Source organism: Schistocerca cancellata, chromosome 3 (genome assembly GCF_023864275.1).
Source record: "Schistocerca cancellata isolate TAMUIC-IGC-003103 chromosome 3, iqSchCanc2.1, whole genome shotgun sequence".
NCBI classification, from domain to species: domain Eukaryota; kingdom Metazoa; phylum Arthropoda; class Insecta; order Orthoptera; family Acrididae; genus Schistocerca; species Schistocerca cancellata.
The window spans coordinates 400,682,235-400,699,941 of NC_064628.1; the positions used below are offsets into that span (position 1 = coordinate 400,682,235).

At 37.3% G+C, this 17,707-nt stretch overlaps 1 protein-coding gene across 1 annotated transcript; it reads right to left on the reverse strand.

Annotated features, from left to right (window-relative positions):
* Window positions 1-518: 518 nt before the first annotated feature.
* Window positions 519-6,185, reverse strand: LOC126175140 (mRNA-decapping enzyme 1A). Its single transcript, XM_049921698.1, has one exon. It carries the CDS (start codon window positions 6,057-6,059, stop codon window positions 4,614-4,616), a length of 1,446 nt encoding a protein of 481 aa, XP_049777655.1. The 5' UTR covers window positions 6,060-6,185; the 3' UTR covers window positions 519-4,613.
* Between the last annotated feature and the right edge of the window lie 11,522 nt (window positions 6,186-17,707).

Here is a 17,707-nt window from a genome sequence, read left to right on the forward strand (position 1 = left end):
AATTACCTTTATTTGCAGTTTGTTGTCGACAGTCAATCATGATTCAAAAAGTAACATTAATATTTTAAAACACAAATTAGAAGCAGAAATGACTTAAACTGCCCATCACTCAGCCTTAATCGTCTACAGTAAGGACTGAGGTATTCAGCCATTAAAATCTCTGACAACTTAAGCAGTGATATGAAGATATCAGTTTGACAACTTCTGCAACCTGTTACACCTTCTTCTTCTTCTCTCTCTCTCTCTCTGTGTGTGTGTGTGTGTGTGTGTGTGTGTGTGTGTGTGTGTGTGTGTGTGTGTGTGTGTGTGTGTGTGTTTGTTTTTACTCAGTACACAAATAGCAACAACATACTGTGCTACAGTAATTAAGGTAAAAGTTTAATCTCCTGTCAAGAACGACATTATTAAAGATGGATTGCAGTACCATCATCATCAGGCACATACTTCAGTTAGTTAAGTGTATGTGAGATGACTTGAAGACAAGGGAAAAAAGGTAAATGGAAAAACACACTTGGAAATACAATAATATACTTGGGGATTTAATACACATCAACAGATACAACTGTAAATACAAAGTAAGCAACTGAGCAAACCTAAAAATAAGAGGAGAATATACAGTAAATAGTACAACCAATAGCTCCATGAAAAAGCAAACAGTTACTCTGCACTGATACCTCACAATATTATTGCATAACTTCCTTGCCTTGGGCAGATGAGTCCAATCTGTTTCACAAACCTGAATTTTCTCTCTTTCTCACACACACCAAAAATATTAATAATTTAATTGCTACATTTAGGCCATTTAAAGCAAAGAAATACAATCTCACATTAGCTTTCTTTATGGGTATGAGTGTCAATGTGAGACTTGGGCATTTTTCTTCTGATGTAGTCTAACGTATGCTTCATAACTATTTGTTCAAGTACAGAACCTTTCACAAATTCAACTTAAAACTAAATAAATAACAAACAGTCAAACATAACAGGGATGGATCACAGTTTCCTTTGGCCAAATCTGTCCATATGAAAATTCAGCCCTACAGTTCAGCATGTACTCAAATAAGTATTTTTACAACTTCACCTCAGCAAAATATATTTTATGGCAAAAAATTAGAGTTTTTCTAAACTCATTTATTACTGCAATAACAAGTCTTATGTACTGAAACAAGAAATTCAGCAACATGTGGGAATATGTTGGTTAGAACATCTACACACAAAAAAATACAGGAACTGTTCACAAATGTGTACCTTCCACAACATGCGCATTGCAGCTTGGCACTTCTCAGAGAGTATGTTAGGAGAGGAAGAGTGGTTAGTGCCTCAAACTTTTTCCCTCCCATCACCTCTTAAGAAAAGTTACTGTCAAGTATATCATGGCGATTTCTCTTCTTTTTAAAGATAGTATAGTCATATTTTGACTGTGTGTGAGGTTGAAGGGAGTTGGGACAAGTGAGGACAAGGGGAAAGGGATAGAGAGAAATAGAGTACCAAAACACTTCATCACAGCTGTCCAAAAAGGTACTGGCACTATCTTTTCAAATCATAATACATAACAACACAATTATCTGTACAACTCATTCGTTAATTAAGGTATTTATATCACAATTCAAACACAGTTCAGCAACAGAAATTATATTAATACTATTACAATACATTTAACGTCCCAGTAGAAAACTGGTCTTATTACTTCCAGCCAACTTCTTTAAGTAGGCCATTTTAAGTGGCTAATACTAATATTTCTAATATGTATTCCTTGAGGTTTCTTAGGACACACTTCTCTCTGGTCATTCTTCGCAGTCAATTTTTTTTTTAAATTCTATCTAGTCTATCACACTGACTGCCACGAGGTGGCTGGTGGCCACAGTATAGCCTTATGTCTGGCAGTAAAACGGTCATTATTATGTGTGCAGCAATCAAGTGTTAATATTATATTAGTCAACAGCAGGCACTCCTGAAATTTCTCCTGGTGGATTAATTGATAATTAAATAGCCTTAAGAAATAAAACATTGTAAATAAGTTTAAATATACACTGTATTCTCTTATAACAGTTTTTGAGACATAATCCATCTGTGCAGCCTTTAGGTAGTCATTTCACAATATGTCCAAGTACAAATAATAAAATTGTGCAACATATGTGCATGAATATAATTATACACTCAGCACAGCAAAAATATCATCCATACAACAAACTACACACACACTTAATGAAACAATTTTCCCTTATTTCAGTTTTTTCTGGGTCAACAAGTCAGTCAAGCAAAGAAACACATCTCCATCATTTCAATGTTTTCTGAGCAAATGAGTCAGTCAAGCAACATTTCACTGAACTACATTCACCACATTTTCTCCAATGGTACCATCTCTGCAATCATAGTTTACCTACACTTTTTAGTATAATAGCAATCAATACCAATGAATACTTAATGTTTACTTTCTTTTTGATTCTTCTATTTGCTTTTATTTCTATCACTAATCTCATATTCTGCAGTATGTTAGAACATACTGCATCCTAGTCCAGATGCCATACACATTTAACTACACATTTCAATATGCAAATATGAATAGCTGTTACCAGAGTTTGATACTGTTAGTATGTTTCTTGCAATTACCAGTCTCATACCTATTGCATCCAAAATTCCATATTATCTACGTAAAAGGTGCAAAAAATGCAAGGCATGTTCCTAGCAAAATTAAGATTGTAGTGTTAGCTGAAGAGTATTGGAGAATGGAAAGTGGGAGGGGGGTTCATTGAAAATGCGCATAAAAGTAAAGAAACTTTGCTTCATACTTCTTACTCTACATAGCATCATTGTCAGATTACTAAAATGGAGGCTCATTTCTTTAACAACAACAGTAATCATTTCCATAAAAAAAAACAAATAATGCTATAAGCATGAACTCTTAAAAGATCACCTAACGTTTAGCGACACAGAACTGTAAAATGTGTTGCATTTCACTTCCACCACTCTATAAAATGAACATTTAACATAAATCTGAATCACATGTTACCGAAAACATTCTTATGTTATTGATAAAATGGCATGTTTCAGAGTGCCAAAGGACAACCTTCACCCCCCCCCCCTTTTTCCTCTCTTTCCCAAATTACACTTCCTTTCAGAAGCTATGGAAGTTGGATGGAAAATGTGTAGCTGCATCCACATTGACTGGGCTCTTGGCAAAACCATTAAAATTAAGTCCAAACACCAGAATTTCAAATGTGATGGTATTCAGTTTTAATTTCACCAATAAGACACACACAAAAACTATGAACCTTCATCAGTCAACTAATAATTTAAATCCACCCTTCCTACTACATAAAATTGCCTGCAAAGACATAAGTCAATAAACTCTTTAAATGTTAAAACACAATAAAACTAAGGGGCACAATCAACGACTATTTGGTTTTCTTCTTTGCATTTTCTTGCTTTTTGTTGTTCCTTCCGGATTTAAAACAAGGGAGTTTTCTTCCTTTTTGTTAATGGCATTCATCACGATGTACATTTCCCTTGTTCAACAACCTATACAGAACCTAGTTTTCTGTATTATGGAATGTAATTACAAAATCATACTTCAGGTTTTTTCACCCTCTTCAATAGATGTACTGATTGTATGAAATTTTGTGGAAATAAATGTCAACAAAACATTATTTCAGTTAATTTCCCCAGTGAATACATGTTGTACTTATTGGCCAATAATAATGCTTCTATACACAAAACATTAAAAGGTATCGTATTGCATATTTAATCAGTAATCACTGTGAAACTCAAAAAGTTATATCAAAGACTACAACAGCAGACTTCAATAGTCAGGTCATTAAAATGACCCACACATTTAGGACTTATTGAGCCCAAGTTGCACAGAGTTCCAAAATTAAGGCACTATACAATAAAAACACGTTACACTATTCATTAAACACCACAGGCAGTAAATGTATTTGTAAAACATTGATAACTTAAAAGTCACAAGTCTGGATTCAAAATCCAACAGAATCTCACTAAACTAAAATTAATAAATACAATACACCCTAAAATAACATTTAAATATATAGCTGACTCAGCATTAAAAAAAGAAAAGATGTAACATACAAAACCATTATCTGAATATACAGTATTGAAGGACTGACAGCTGCAGATGGCTGCAACTTATTTTACAGAACTTAGGTATACATAGTTTACCTATAAACGGAACATTAATTTCATCAGCTGCCATACTGGGTACTTTATGGTGATTTCAGTGCAACATGTAAGTTCCACTTTATATCTATAGCCATAAAGCAGCTTTAAACAAGATGGGAAATTTACTTATAACACTGCTGCTCCATAAGCTTTCTGAATAGTTTCGGAATCCATCTAGTTCATATGGCACAGAGCTTCACAATTCGCTCCTGATATTATGCATCAAGTACTGCGTTTTAAAACATCAAACATAAAATCAAGGGAGTAGCTACTATTGGATACCAAATATTTTACTCAAAAAATTACTATGGATAAAAGATAAAATCCTTAAAACACATTTGTATATGAAGCATGAGGTGTTCATCCAATGAAATCAATATTCTGAAATTAAAGTACTCTGTCATTACAGTTAACTACAACCAAGTCAGTCTAATTTCACATTAATGTACCAATTCAGAAAATGACTTCACATATGCCTCATGCAACTTGTGCACAAAATCCGGATCGTTCTTTAATAAATAAGTAACTGCTTGCAACAGTTGATTTTTTGTTAAAGGTTCTGGCTTAATAGGAATACTGCAGTCACTAGAGAGCATAGCATTACTACTACTAACAGGACCTGATATTTCTGTTTTTGAATTCAATGGCAAAACATTATTCACAAACTCAAGGTTTGCTGTTTCTTTTGCTGCTGAAGAGGTGAACATAGTAGGTGGCATCAGGGCTACTTTCTGTGTTTCTGCATTAGAACAGAGGGGCGCTGAGAGAGGACGGTCAGTAGTGCTGCAGTCCACAACAGGAACACTAGGGACAGTGCCACCAAAAAACGGAGGTGGAAGGCTCCCTGTAGAGTTTGGAGAAGAAATTCGTAGAATGTTCATACCATTCTCAATATCTAATGCACCACTGTTCTTCATATGTTGCTGCTCTTGGAGATTTTTGGTCTGAGTACTGTCCAACACCAACCTGCCAGGTTTCTCACACACATTACTGCAGGAAATTGGTCTGAGTTTGATATTCCCATCATTGACAGCTTTAATACCATCGCTAATCTGCTGCTTTGCCTTATTTCTGGACGCTGTGGAGATCTCTGTATTGGGGGTAACAGACCGCTGCTGTTTTTCAATGTGCTCAACACTATGTGCAGGATTTGACATCAGACGTTGAAGCAGTGGTTGAAAATTGTTCCCATCACTGCCATCTGGTAACAACGCTGTTCTCGCTGGATGGTTAACAAAGAGGGCTTGGGGCTTAGCAGATTTTTCGGCAGTAAAATGGGACGCACCACCACTTGCCTTGGCGAAAAAGTCTACAACACTTTGGGGTGGAGCATCCTGGCTCTGTGAAACTGAAGATTTCACGTCCACTGACTTGTTTTTAATTGACGATTTATTTGAATCGAAGTCTTCTTGTGCTTTACTGAGCATACTAAAGATATCAACACCGATCCCACCAGAACTTTTATTGCCCATTGAAGGAATCATGGTTAACTTCTTGGGATTTGACACTTCCTTCACAAGCTTGTCTAATACAGTCGCTATTCGAACACATTCGTCCTTCTCATAAAACCAAATTCCATAAATCCGACTTCTGGGGTTTCTATACAAAAGAAATGGCTCCTGTAACTGAAACTCTAGACCCTGCAATATAGGTTCCACTAGATTGTTTGTATTGAGTCTGTTCATAATAAGCACACCATGATATGGTTCTCCACTACGACTGTACACGAACAAGGCTCCCTCCACATCAGTCCTTTCCCATTCACTAAAATCTCCGTTAAAAGTATATAACGCAACATGAGTCGCTGTATCAATAATATCTTTAACGTACGGATCCACTCTCTTCAACGCTGCATAGTTCATTCGTTCCATTACATCGGCCATCATACACACAATTCAGTTACACCTCCATTAAATAATGTGCAACGCAGTACCCTTTATTTGTAACTTTCATTCTACATTCCTATGTTTCAACGACAAACAAACAAAGACGTTAATATCAGCTGTGCAGAAACTGTGAAAAACTAAGATCTTACAAAGATGAAACAATACCAAACTAAAGTGGGAGACCAGGCTTCCAAATGCAAACAAACTGACGCCACAGCATGTGGCATGACTGTTCAAACATCGGTAGTGTCGTGAAGTACCAATTTCCATAGTCTACTTTCAAAATTCTAGTGTTACCGTTATCTCTTAAACAAATAAAGGAATTGTAGGTCAGTCCAAAAGTGGGTTCAATCATACTTCGATGTTCGTCAACAGATTACAGAAATAAAGTGCAAAACTATCGTAGTGTGCACACAGATCATCGAAGACATGGCCAGCGAAATGTGTTTCTTCAGTCTAGTGTTTCTCGTCCTTGTCTATACAGGGAACACAAAATACTAAAATGCTTGAAATGCTTCAGTGTTTTAGTGAGTTGATTGCTGAATTTTCTGATATATGTAGGAGTCACACATGTTTATGGAAAATTGAGACCAAAGATTCCCGCGTCCGAGATAAGAAGACAGCTGCTTACAATTCCTTACGAAATAACAAGAGCCGTTGGCTTCGAAATCTCTGTCATTTTGACCAGAATAACAGACTGCTAGCATATTTATATCTGTAGCATATTTATATCTGTACTGTCCTATACCATTTTGTGCCATTGCAGATAAAATATAGGTGCTTATTCTACAAAAGAATGCAGCCAGCTTACTGCGTTAAGTTGACAAAGAAACATATTGCAGCGGAGTCTTCAAGAACATAGGGATTCGTACACTTGTGTGTCAATGCATGTACTCCATAATGGAACATATGGTTAGAAATTAGACTGAATTGAAGGTCAACTGTACAATTAACTACCACAATAAAAAAAGTAGAATTTTTTGTATAGACTATGAATCCCTGTCTAGAGTTTAGAATGAAGTTTTATATTCTGATGTATGATTCTTGAGAATATATTTATTCTGTCGTTGCAGCTACAAAAATGCGTGATTTTTTCACCAGACGCGCTTCGCTTTTTTGAGGTAAAGCATCATCAGTGGTCTGTAATTCAGGTATTTACATTGTGCTTTGCCTTTAGATCGAAAAACAGTTCGTTGAGAATAGATTGATTTGTACTTACGGTGATTTTTCGGCTGATTTCTCGCTTACGTCGGGAAATGTCGTCTGCCAGCACATTTCCCGATATTAATGTATTTTGGTTCTGATAGGTGTTGAAGTTAATGTCCCCACACTGAATTATGTTGACCTTGTACTTGAGACTTTATCTAGAAGTTCTGTTAATTTATTGAAAAAATTGTCCACACTACCACTGGGAGAGCTATACACACACAAAACAATTAATTTCTTAGTGATATCAAGTCCTGTTAATTCAATAGCTGATATTTCAAAGTGTTTGTCTTCATTTACTGTACTGACATCATGTCTTGATTTGAACTGTGTTCCTTTTCTGATATAAATGCATGATCCTCCACTCCTTGAAGCAGTTCTACAGTAAGAGTTTGCCCTTTTGTACTATGATAATACTACATATTGGATTTCTGTGTCTCTACACCAGTGCTCAGTAACACAAACTACTTGCAGTTCAAAGATTGGAGCTCAACTTCTAATAGTTGTATTTTATTTTTTGTAGTTTGCATGTTTTGATGGAGCATTGTTAACTCTGTGAAATGCCCCATGTTACTCTTCCCAATGGTTTGTTTTTCATTGTGAGATCTGGTATGTGTGACGTTTGAAGTGTTAAAATCTGTGTTGTGAGTGATTGTTTCAGTATTTTTTAAACTGCTGGATATACTCTTCAGGCAGGGGAACCTGTTGTCTGGATTTATCTTAAAAAAATACCTACTTTTCCTACCTATGACAACAGGTATTTAACCATATGTGGCCCAAGATCCACCCCCTATACTTTCATGAATCAGTTGTACCAATTTTCCCTTCCCAGCTCTGTTTAGGTGTAGGCCATGCCTAGAGAAACCCCATCTGTTCATAGTCCCGACGGGCACCAGACAAATATGCGCAAAGTTGGCTGTCCTCAGAGCCATGCCCAACCCATGACTGATTCGCCTCACAGCCCCATCAAGGTGTGGTCGATCATGACGCCGGAACAGCTCAGCAAAGTGTACATTGGTGCCACAAGTCAGGGAAGCTATAGTGTCCAGGTCGCCACCTATGTCATACGCCCCATCCCTGTCCAAACTGTTTCTCATCCCACCCACTATCACTACATGGTCCTCTTTTGTAAAGTCCTTACATAAAGACCCTAATTTCTTTATCACATGACTTACCCCTGCATTTGATTTGAAGATACTGGTAGTCTGGTACGCTGCCCCTAAATTTTCCTGTAACTGAGGGCCTACACCTCGCTCGTGGCTACTACCTAGCAGCAGAACTTTCTTCTTCCTAACACTTTGTACATTCCTAGGCTTCTTGGCTTTGGTTGAACTGTGTTGCACGTTTCCTGCCCCTCTTCTACCTGAGGCTCTTCTCCATTTAACTTTGGCGGTGGTAGATACCTGTTTTTGGTGTTAATGATAAAACTGTCAGATTGCGTTATCTTTCTTGCTATCTGACGAGATGCCAGTTCCCAACCACCCTCCTCCACCTATCTCTATAGATCCTTATCAGTTCCTTCCTTGCTTTCTCCAACTGTGCCTGAATGGCACAGATCTTCCTTCCCTGTTCCCCAGTCAGAATGTACCTACTGCATGCTCTGCAGTTCCAGGAGAGAGCCTCTTCTGTTCTCCCGACTTTCTCCCCACTGCACCTCCTCCCCCCTCCCCCCAGTGAAAATATTTCCAACAAGATTGGCGAAAAATCCCTCTACTCACTACACTATAACAGCTCCCACATTTCTCAGTCATGATCTATTTCGAAAAATAATTAAGTTTAAAGAATGTTTCAAATTTGTCAAGGATGCGAGATTGGCTGTTGCTGTTTTTGTACTGATTTAGAGATACAATGACAGGAAAATGAATTTGTAATTGCTTTGCTTTTAGAGAATTTACGTTATCAAGCGTGTTTGGTCAGGTTTTTAAACGCTTATAACACCATTGATCCCGAAACCACCACAATTTGCGACTTCAACTGTGTCAAGCAAGAGTTCATTGGAGGGCAGGGTGGAGGTCTGTTGAGTTTTCTGATGAAAGCTGGTTCTCCCTTGGGGCCAGTGATGTATCTGTTTTGGTTAGAAGGAGGCCAGTGCGACCAACCTGTCTGCTTGTTAGACACTTTGAACCTACACCTGGAGTTTTGCTCGAGGGTGCGATTTTGTATCCCAGAAGGAGCACCCTCGTGTTTATCTCACGCACCCTGACTAAAAATTTGTAAGTCAGTCTGGTGATTCGACCTTTTGTGCTGCTATTCATGAACAACGTTCCAGGGGGTGTTTTCAAAAAGGATAATGCTCACCCAAGTGCTACTGTTGTAACCTAAAAGCTCTGCTGAATGTCGACATGTTGCCTTGGCCTGCTTGATCACTAGATCTGTCTCCAACTGCGCACATATGGGACATCATTGGACAACAACCCAAGTGTCATCCATGAACAGCGTTAATCGTACTTGTACTGGCTGACCAAGAGCAATAGGCATGGAATTCCATCCTACAAACTGACATCCAGCCCCTGTATAACACAATACATATTCGTCTCCATGCTTACATTCAACATTCTGGTGATTATGCCTGTTAATGTACCACCATTTTAAATTTGCAACGGCATATCTCATACTTACATTAATCTGTGATCTTGGAATGTCCACCACCTAAATATGTTAGCCAGACAGATGTAGTCCCGAAATCTCTCTACATTAATTATTTTTTTTGATGTTGCGATTTTTTGTCATTGCGTTTTGCCACAGTATATGAGAAGTTATGAGCTGTAGTCGACATTTATATGTCTGCATATCCATTCACAAGTACTTTCACCAGTGGTTGATTTACCTATATAACTCGCGGTGTAAATTAATATGTGAAAACTGCTGTCGCTTAAGGAGACACTGCCTTAACCACTTAGATCGTTCTTTCTGCCTCTGACTCCTTATTAACAGTTTGAAGGTTAGTTCTGAACACAAACCACAGCAGAATTTCCCACATTATCAATTAGTGTCCTCAACTGAAATGTGCTCCTCAAGAGGGTAGTCATTTGTCACTGAAAGTACTTTCATAGGCCAACAGATGGCAGGCAAGTACTAAGTTGAAACTGTATCGTGTAAATACATGATATTTGCGGCGAGTTATTGCATGTTCTGATACTTTTGCAGTTATCTCTATAGACAGATTGTTACTTGTACTGCATACACTACATAAAGAAGATGTATAGATTCTGTAGTTATTACACTATATGAGACATGGCGTCTCTCAAGGGTATGTTCTAGCACTTTTCCTATTTCTGCTGTACCAAAATGACTTGACAGAAAGAATAAAAGGTGGGACCACAGTATCATTTGCAGATGACAGTAACATTCTACTAAGATCATTGTTGTTGTTGTTGTGGTCTTCAGTCCTGAGACTGGTTTGATGCAGCTCTCCATGCTACTCTATCCTGTGCAAGCTTCTTCATCTCCCAGTACCTACTGCAACCTACATCCTTCTGAATCTGCTTAGTGTATTCATCTCGTGGTCTACCTCTACGATTTTTACCCTCCACACTGCCCTCAAGTACTAAATTGGTGATCCCTTGATGACTCAGAACATGTCTTACCAACCGATCCCTTCTTCTAGTCAAGTTGTGCCACAAACTCCTCTTCTCCCCAATTCTATTCAATACCTCCTCATTAGTTATGTGATCTACCCGTCTAATCTTCTTCATTCTTCTGTAGCAACACATTTCGAAAGCTTCTATTCTCTTCTTGTCTAAACTATTTACTGTCCATGTTTCACTTCCATACATTGCTACACTTCACACAAATACTTTCAGAAACGACTTCCTGACACTTAAATGAAACTCGATGTTAACAAATTTCTCAGAAACGCTATCCTTGCCATTGCCAGTCTACATTTTATATCCTCTCTACTTCGACCATCATCAGTTATTTTGCTCCCCAAATAGCAAAACTCCTTTACTACTACTATTTCCTAATCTAATTCCCTCAGCATCACCCGACTTAATTCGACTACATTCCATTATACTCGTTTTGCTTTTGTTGATGTTCATCTTATACCCTCCTTTCAAGACACTGTCCATTACGTTCAACTGCTCTTCCAAGTCCTTTGCTGTCTCTGACAGAAATACAATGTCATCGACGAACCTCAAAGTTTTTATGTCTTCTCCATGGATTTTAATAACTACTCCGAAATTTTCTTTTGTTTCCTTTACTGCTTGCTCAATATACAGACTGAATAGCATCGGGGAGAGGCTACAACCCTGTCTCACTCCCCTCCCAACCACTGCTTCCGTTTCATGCCCCTCGACTCTTATAACCGCCATCTGCTTTCTGTACAAATTGTAAATAGCCTTTCACACCCTGTATTTTACCCTTACCACCTTCAGAATTTGAAAGAGAGTATTCCAGTCAACATTGTCAAAAGCTTTCTCTAAGTCTACAAATGCTAGAAATGTAGGTTTGCCTTTCCTTAATCTAGCTTCTAAGATAAGTCGTAGGGTTAGTATTGCCTCACGTGTTCTGATATTTCTACGGAATCCAAATTTATTTTCCCCAAGGTCCGCTTCTACCAGTTTTTCCATTCGTCTGTAAAGAATCGCCTTAGTATTTTGCAGCTGTGACTTATTAAACTGATAGTTCGGTAATTTTCACATCTGTCAACACCTGCTTTCTTTGGGATTGGAATTATTATATTCTTCTTGAAGTCTGAGGGTATTTCGCCTGTCTCATACATCTTGCTCACCAGATGGTAGAGTTTTGTCAGGACTGGCTCTCTCAAGGCTGTCAGTAGTTCTAATGGAATGTTGTCTACTCCCGGGGCCTTGTTTCGACTTAGGTCTTTCAGTGCTCTGTCAAGCTCTTCACGCAGTCTCATATCTCCCATTTCATCTTCATCTACCTCCTCTTCCATTTCCGTAATATTGTCCTCAAGTACATCTCCCTGTATAGACCCTCTATACACTCCTTCCACCTTTCTGCTTTCCCTTCTTTGCTTAGAACTGGGTTTCCATCTGAGCTCTTGATATTCATACGAGTGGTTCTCTTTTCTCCAAAGCTCTCTTTAATTTTCCTGTACGCAGTATCTATCATACCCCTACTGAGATAAGCCTTTACATCCTTACATTTGTCCTCTAGCTATCCCTGCCCTTCCTGTCGATCTCATTTTTGAGACGTTTGTATTCCTTTTTGCCTGCTAAACTTACTGCATTTTTGTATTTTCTCCTTTCATCAATTAAATTCAGTATCTCTTCTGTTACCAAAGAATTTCTACTAGCCCTCGTCTTTTTACCTACTTGATCCTCTGCTGCCTTCACTATTTCATTCCTCAAAGCTACCCATTCTTTTTCTAATGTATTTCTTTCCCCTATTCCTGTCGATTGTTCCCTTATGCTCTCCCTGAAACTCTGTACAACCTCTGGTTCTTTCAGTTTCTCCACCTTTTTGCAGTTTCTTCAGTTTTAATCTACAGTTCATAACCAATAGATTGTGGTCAGAGTCCACATCTGCCCCTGGAAATGTCTTACAATTTAAAACCTGGTTCATAAATCTCTGTCTTACCATTATGTAATCTATCTGATACCTTTTAGTATCTCCAGGGTTCTTCTATGTATACAACCTTCTTTCATGATTCTTAAACCAAGTGTTAGCTATGATTAAGTTATGTTCTGTGCAAAATTCTACCAGGCGGCTGTCTCTTTCATTTCTTAGCCCCAATCCATATTCACCTACTACGTTTCCTTCTCTCCCTTTTCCTACTGATGAATTCCAGTCACCCATGACTATTAAATTTTCGTCTCCCTTCACTACCTGAATAATTTCTTTTATCTCATCATACATTTCATGAATTTCTTCATCATCTGCAGAGCTAGTTGGCATATAAACTTGTACTACTGTAGTAGCAGTGGGCTTCATGCCTATCTTGGCCACAATAATGCGTTCACTATGCTGTTTGTAGTAGCTTACCAGCACTCCAATTTCTTTATTCATTAGTAAACCTACTCCTGCATTACCCCTATTTGATTTTGTATTTATAACCCTGTATTCACCTGACCAAAAGTCTTCTTCCTCCTGCCACCGAACTTCACTAATTCCCACTATATCTAACTTTGATCTATCCATTTTCCTTTTTAAATTTTCTAACCAACCTGCCTGATTAAGGGATCTGACATTCCACGCTCCAATCCGTAGAACGCCAGTTTTCTTTCTCCTGATAATGACGTCCTCTTGAGTAGTCCCCACCCGGAGATCCGAATGGGGGACTATTTTACCTTCCTGATATTTTACCCAAGAGGACGCCATCATCATTTAATCATACAGTAAAGCTGCATGCCCTCGGGAAAAATTAGATCATACACCCAGGAAGACCTGCAGGAAACTGCAACATTGCTAATGTAAAATCCAGCAGACTGATTCAAAATAATAGTTAGTGGTAGTGTAGGAGGAGAAGGAGGAGGAGGAGGAGGAGAAGTAGTTTTATTGACCTGCTGATAAATTACAGAATGATACTTGACATGTCTTGGCATTACAGTTTGAGGATATAATAATTATGTTATTCGTTAATGCAGATATTTACATGCTTACAGGTCCACTTTGACAAGCATGTTACAGGCAGTCAGTCGGTCATGACCTTATAGCTGGCTCTATCCCACCATTTGCCTGAAGCAATTTAGGGAAACAATGGAAAACCTAAATCAGGGTTGCCAGATGAAGACTGAAATCACTACCCTCATGAATATGAGGTCCTGTGTTTAAAACAGTGTTACTTCATTCAGTTTTATCCCTAGTGTAAAAGATTGTTTTAAAGATCTTATTTAACAACTTAAAAGCGCACACACGTGCGCACACACACACACACACACACACACATACACACACTATAAGCACATTGTTTCATAACAGTCATACATGCTATGAGCACATTGTTTCATAAGAGTCACACACACACACACACACACACACACACACACACACACACACACACACACACACACACACACAATCAGTGGATGCCAGGACCATAGCAACAATGTCTCTTTCTCATTTTGTGCACTGAAGCTTCCAATTTGCAGGCCTGAAAAACTGCATCAGCATCCCATTATAACAATTGAGATATTGGGCTCATTAATATGATAAAATGTTAGTATTATAAACTGCTTTGAGAGTAGATTTTTCCCAAAAAGAAAAGGAAGCAAAAGAGGACGAGTTGAGTGTTATGAGAACTGATTCGTTATATTATCTTCATTATTATTTGTATGTGTTACTTTCTTATTAACTCTAATCAGTGTTATCTATGTAATCCTTCAATGCGTAGACTGTATTGCTTAGTAGGTACTTTTTAACTGCATTTGTAACTAAGTTATTTCTAATAATTTCTTTAATCTCCTTGGGCACTCTGTTGTACAGTTCTATTCCTTCATAGAAAATGCTATTTTGAAATTTAAGTTTATCCCTTTTTGGTAAATTAAGCTCAGTCTCGCTCTTGTTCCATGGTCATGAACAGAGCTGCTTGTGCAGTAATTATCAACAGTATTTTAATGTGTGCAACTGATTGACAAATAACAATAAAGTTTATTTAACATACAACTGCCATCAAAAAAACTTCATTTTATGTGAAACATACCATTGCAGCTATGAGGTTATTTTATTAAAAAAGCACAACTGTTTTTGTAACGTTTATTACATCATCAGGTTAAGATCTGAACAGAAATAAACAGTCAAATGATACTAGAAAGTGACAACCTCAGATAAAAATAATGTCAGATCATAGCTAAAAGTAGCTGAATGTAAGTAATACGAAATGTGGCAACAACCAATATTTACAATTACAACATGATTCAGAGAATAATTGATATTAAGCATTTCCTCATTTCCTAGAATTTTACTCCATTCTAAAAATCATGTCACAGCCCATGGTAATCTAATGCAGAAAGGGCCAATTGGTAAATGTACTCAAATGGTGTACTTAAAGTCTCTAGCGTTTTAAACAGAGCCTCTAATGGGCTCAACTATTATTTTTGATTATGGTTCTTAGGGCCCTTTTACATAGTTTGGAGACTATGTGTTCATATTTTGTGTGTTTGTTCCACAGAATATAAATCGATAACTAAGAGCTAAGTGTACGTATGATTGGCCTGTAAGTAAAAGACCCTGATTGTTACACACTGATGGTCGGTCTCCAAGTGCATAACATCTTAATGACTATCTGAGGGTATCTGTGGGTGTTCAGACCACTTCTACTGTGAATCAATATTCGTTCATAGAAATTTTATGTTTGTTATATAGTATCTAAAGTTGTCATCTATATTTAATTTAACAGGGTCATTTTCCCACTTCAAACTGAAATTCATGACGTTTGTTTTCTCTATACTCAATGTTACTATATTGCATACTGACAAGTTGTAAACTTCCTTGAATATTTCATTTGCTTTCTCTGCAAAAATTCCTTTTCTCAGTGACTGTAATATTGTTGTCACCACCGAGGAGAATTTTTTCCCAGTGACTAACACAGGCTCATTGAAAATTCTATGATCTTCATTAACAGATTTAAAATGCAAAAGCTTAGCAGAATGATCAAGAAAGCCAAATACACACATAGATATATATTTAAAAATATGAGAATGTTTCTTCTGTCCTTTTTGTGTGTATATGTAACAGTAGTCTTTACAAAATGGAGCATCTTAAAATAACAAAATTTCTTCAAACACAACTATGATTTTAATTCATGTGAAACTAAGCAATTTGTACATGTAGGTATATACATAGCAAATACAAATTTATGTAGAAGGGGAGTATATCCTAATGGATTTGTGTTATATATAAATGCATATGGACATCAAATGCATTCACAGTGATGTTGAAACATTTCTTGCATCACCACCGCTTCCACTGTCACTGTGGGCCATGTTCTGCCTGTTTACATATCTCTGTATTTGAATGTGCATACCTGTACCAGTCTCTTTGGCACTTTATTGTATATTACTTTGTATTATGCTTTTTGATTGTGTTGAACTTCTTATTTCACATAATTCATTTATTAACTATTGTAATTATCAATTATTAATGTTATTTCCCTGACTGCTTCTACTTCGACTTCATATGTGCAAACTAATTCTAACATTTATTCACTGCATCAACTAGAACGAAGAATATTGTCAGTGGGGATGACTGTCATCATGCAAGCTATGGAAATAACTTGCATAATAAGTAAGAAGAATAAATTATATGATCACAGCGTTGAATGATATCTAAATGTGATATGTCAGTATCAAGTCCACTGATGACCATGAAGATTCATTAAACCAAATTATGAGGAATCACAGTTTAAACAAGTTAATAAAAACAGATCTTCACCTACTCATTCTGTTGTGCAGTACAACAAAACAGACAATTTTGGCTTTAAGGAGTTTTTCTTCCAATAACTAAAGAATAGGTCAAACCATATTTATTGAGCCTGTAGCCCATATAAAGTACTTTTATGAGTCAAGTTTCGGTCGTTTAAGTGCATTTATAACCCGATGGTGGTGTCATTACCAGATTCTGAATAAGCAACCTGTAGAGTAATATCTTCCCCTTTAACTGTAGATATCTCAATTTTTTCCAGTTTAGAAGTAAACTGAGATGCTGGAGAAGTAGGTCTCTGTGATTAATTATTATTGTCAGTCAATATGAAGCTTGTATACATTCAGTGCCTAAACTTGTTATTGAGTGCTGATAAGAAAAAAGATAATACTTGGAACTGTCAGCATTTTTGTAAGTATTGTAGTACATAAATTGGGAATATGATACTACTGTTGCTGTATGCTGAATAATTTTGTCATAGTGATTCTTGAGATGTTTCAAATACAACATGCTCACATATTTATGTAATGGTTGCAATTAGAGTAACAATAAATTGAAGATAACTGTGAAGTCTTTCGAATCAGATTTGTTGTATTTGTTTGAATGTGGTACATGTATATCGAGAATATCGATAATTTCGAGAATATTCTTAACAATAAGTGTTCCAAAATTTTCGTTTGTGTGGCGCTGCCTTTTGAGCATATGGTCTAGAAATAAAACTAAAATAGCCTGAATAGGCGTAGTTACTACACCTACGCATTGACTACGCCTATTCAGGCTATTTTACTTTTATTTCTAGACCATGCCCTCTTAGACAAATTAGAGATTCAGGTACATTCCTGGAAATTGAAATAAGAACACCGTGAATTCATTGTCCCAGGAAGAGGAAACTTTATTGACACATTCCTGGGGTCAGATACATCACATGATCACACTGACAGAACCACAGGCACATAGACACAGGCAACAGAGCATGCACAATGTCGGCACTAGTACAGTGTATATCCACCTTTCACAGCAATGCAGGGTGCTATTCTCCCATGGAGACGACCGTAGAGATGCTGTATGTAGTTCTGTGGAACGGCTTGCCACGCCATTTCCACCTGGCGCCTCAG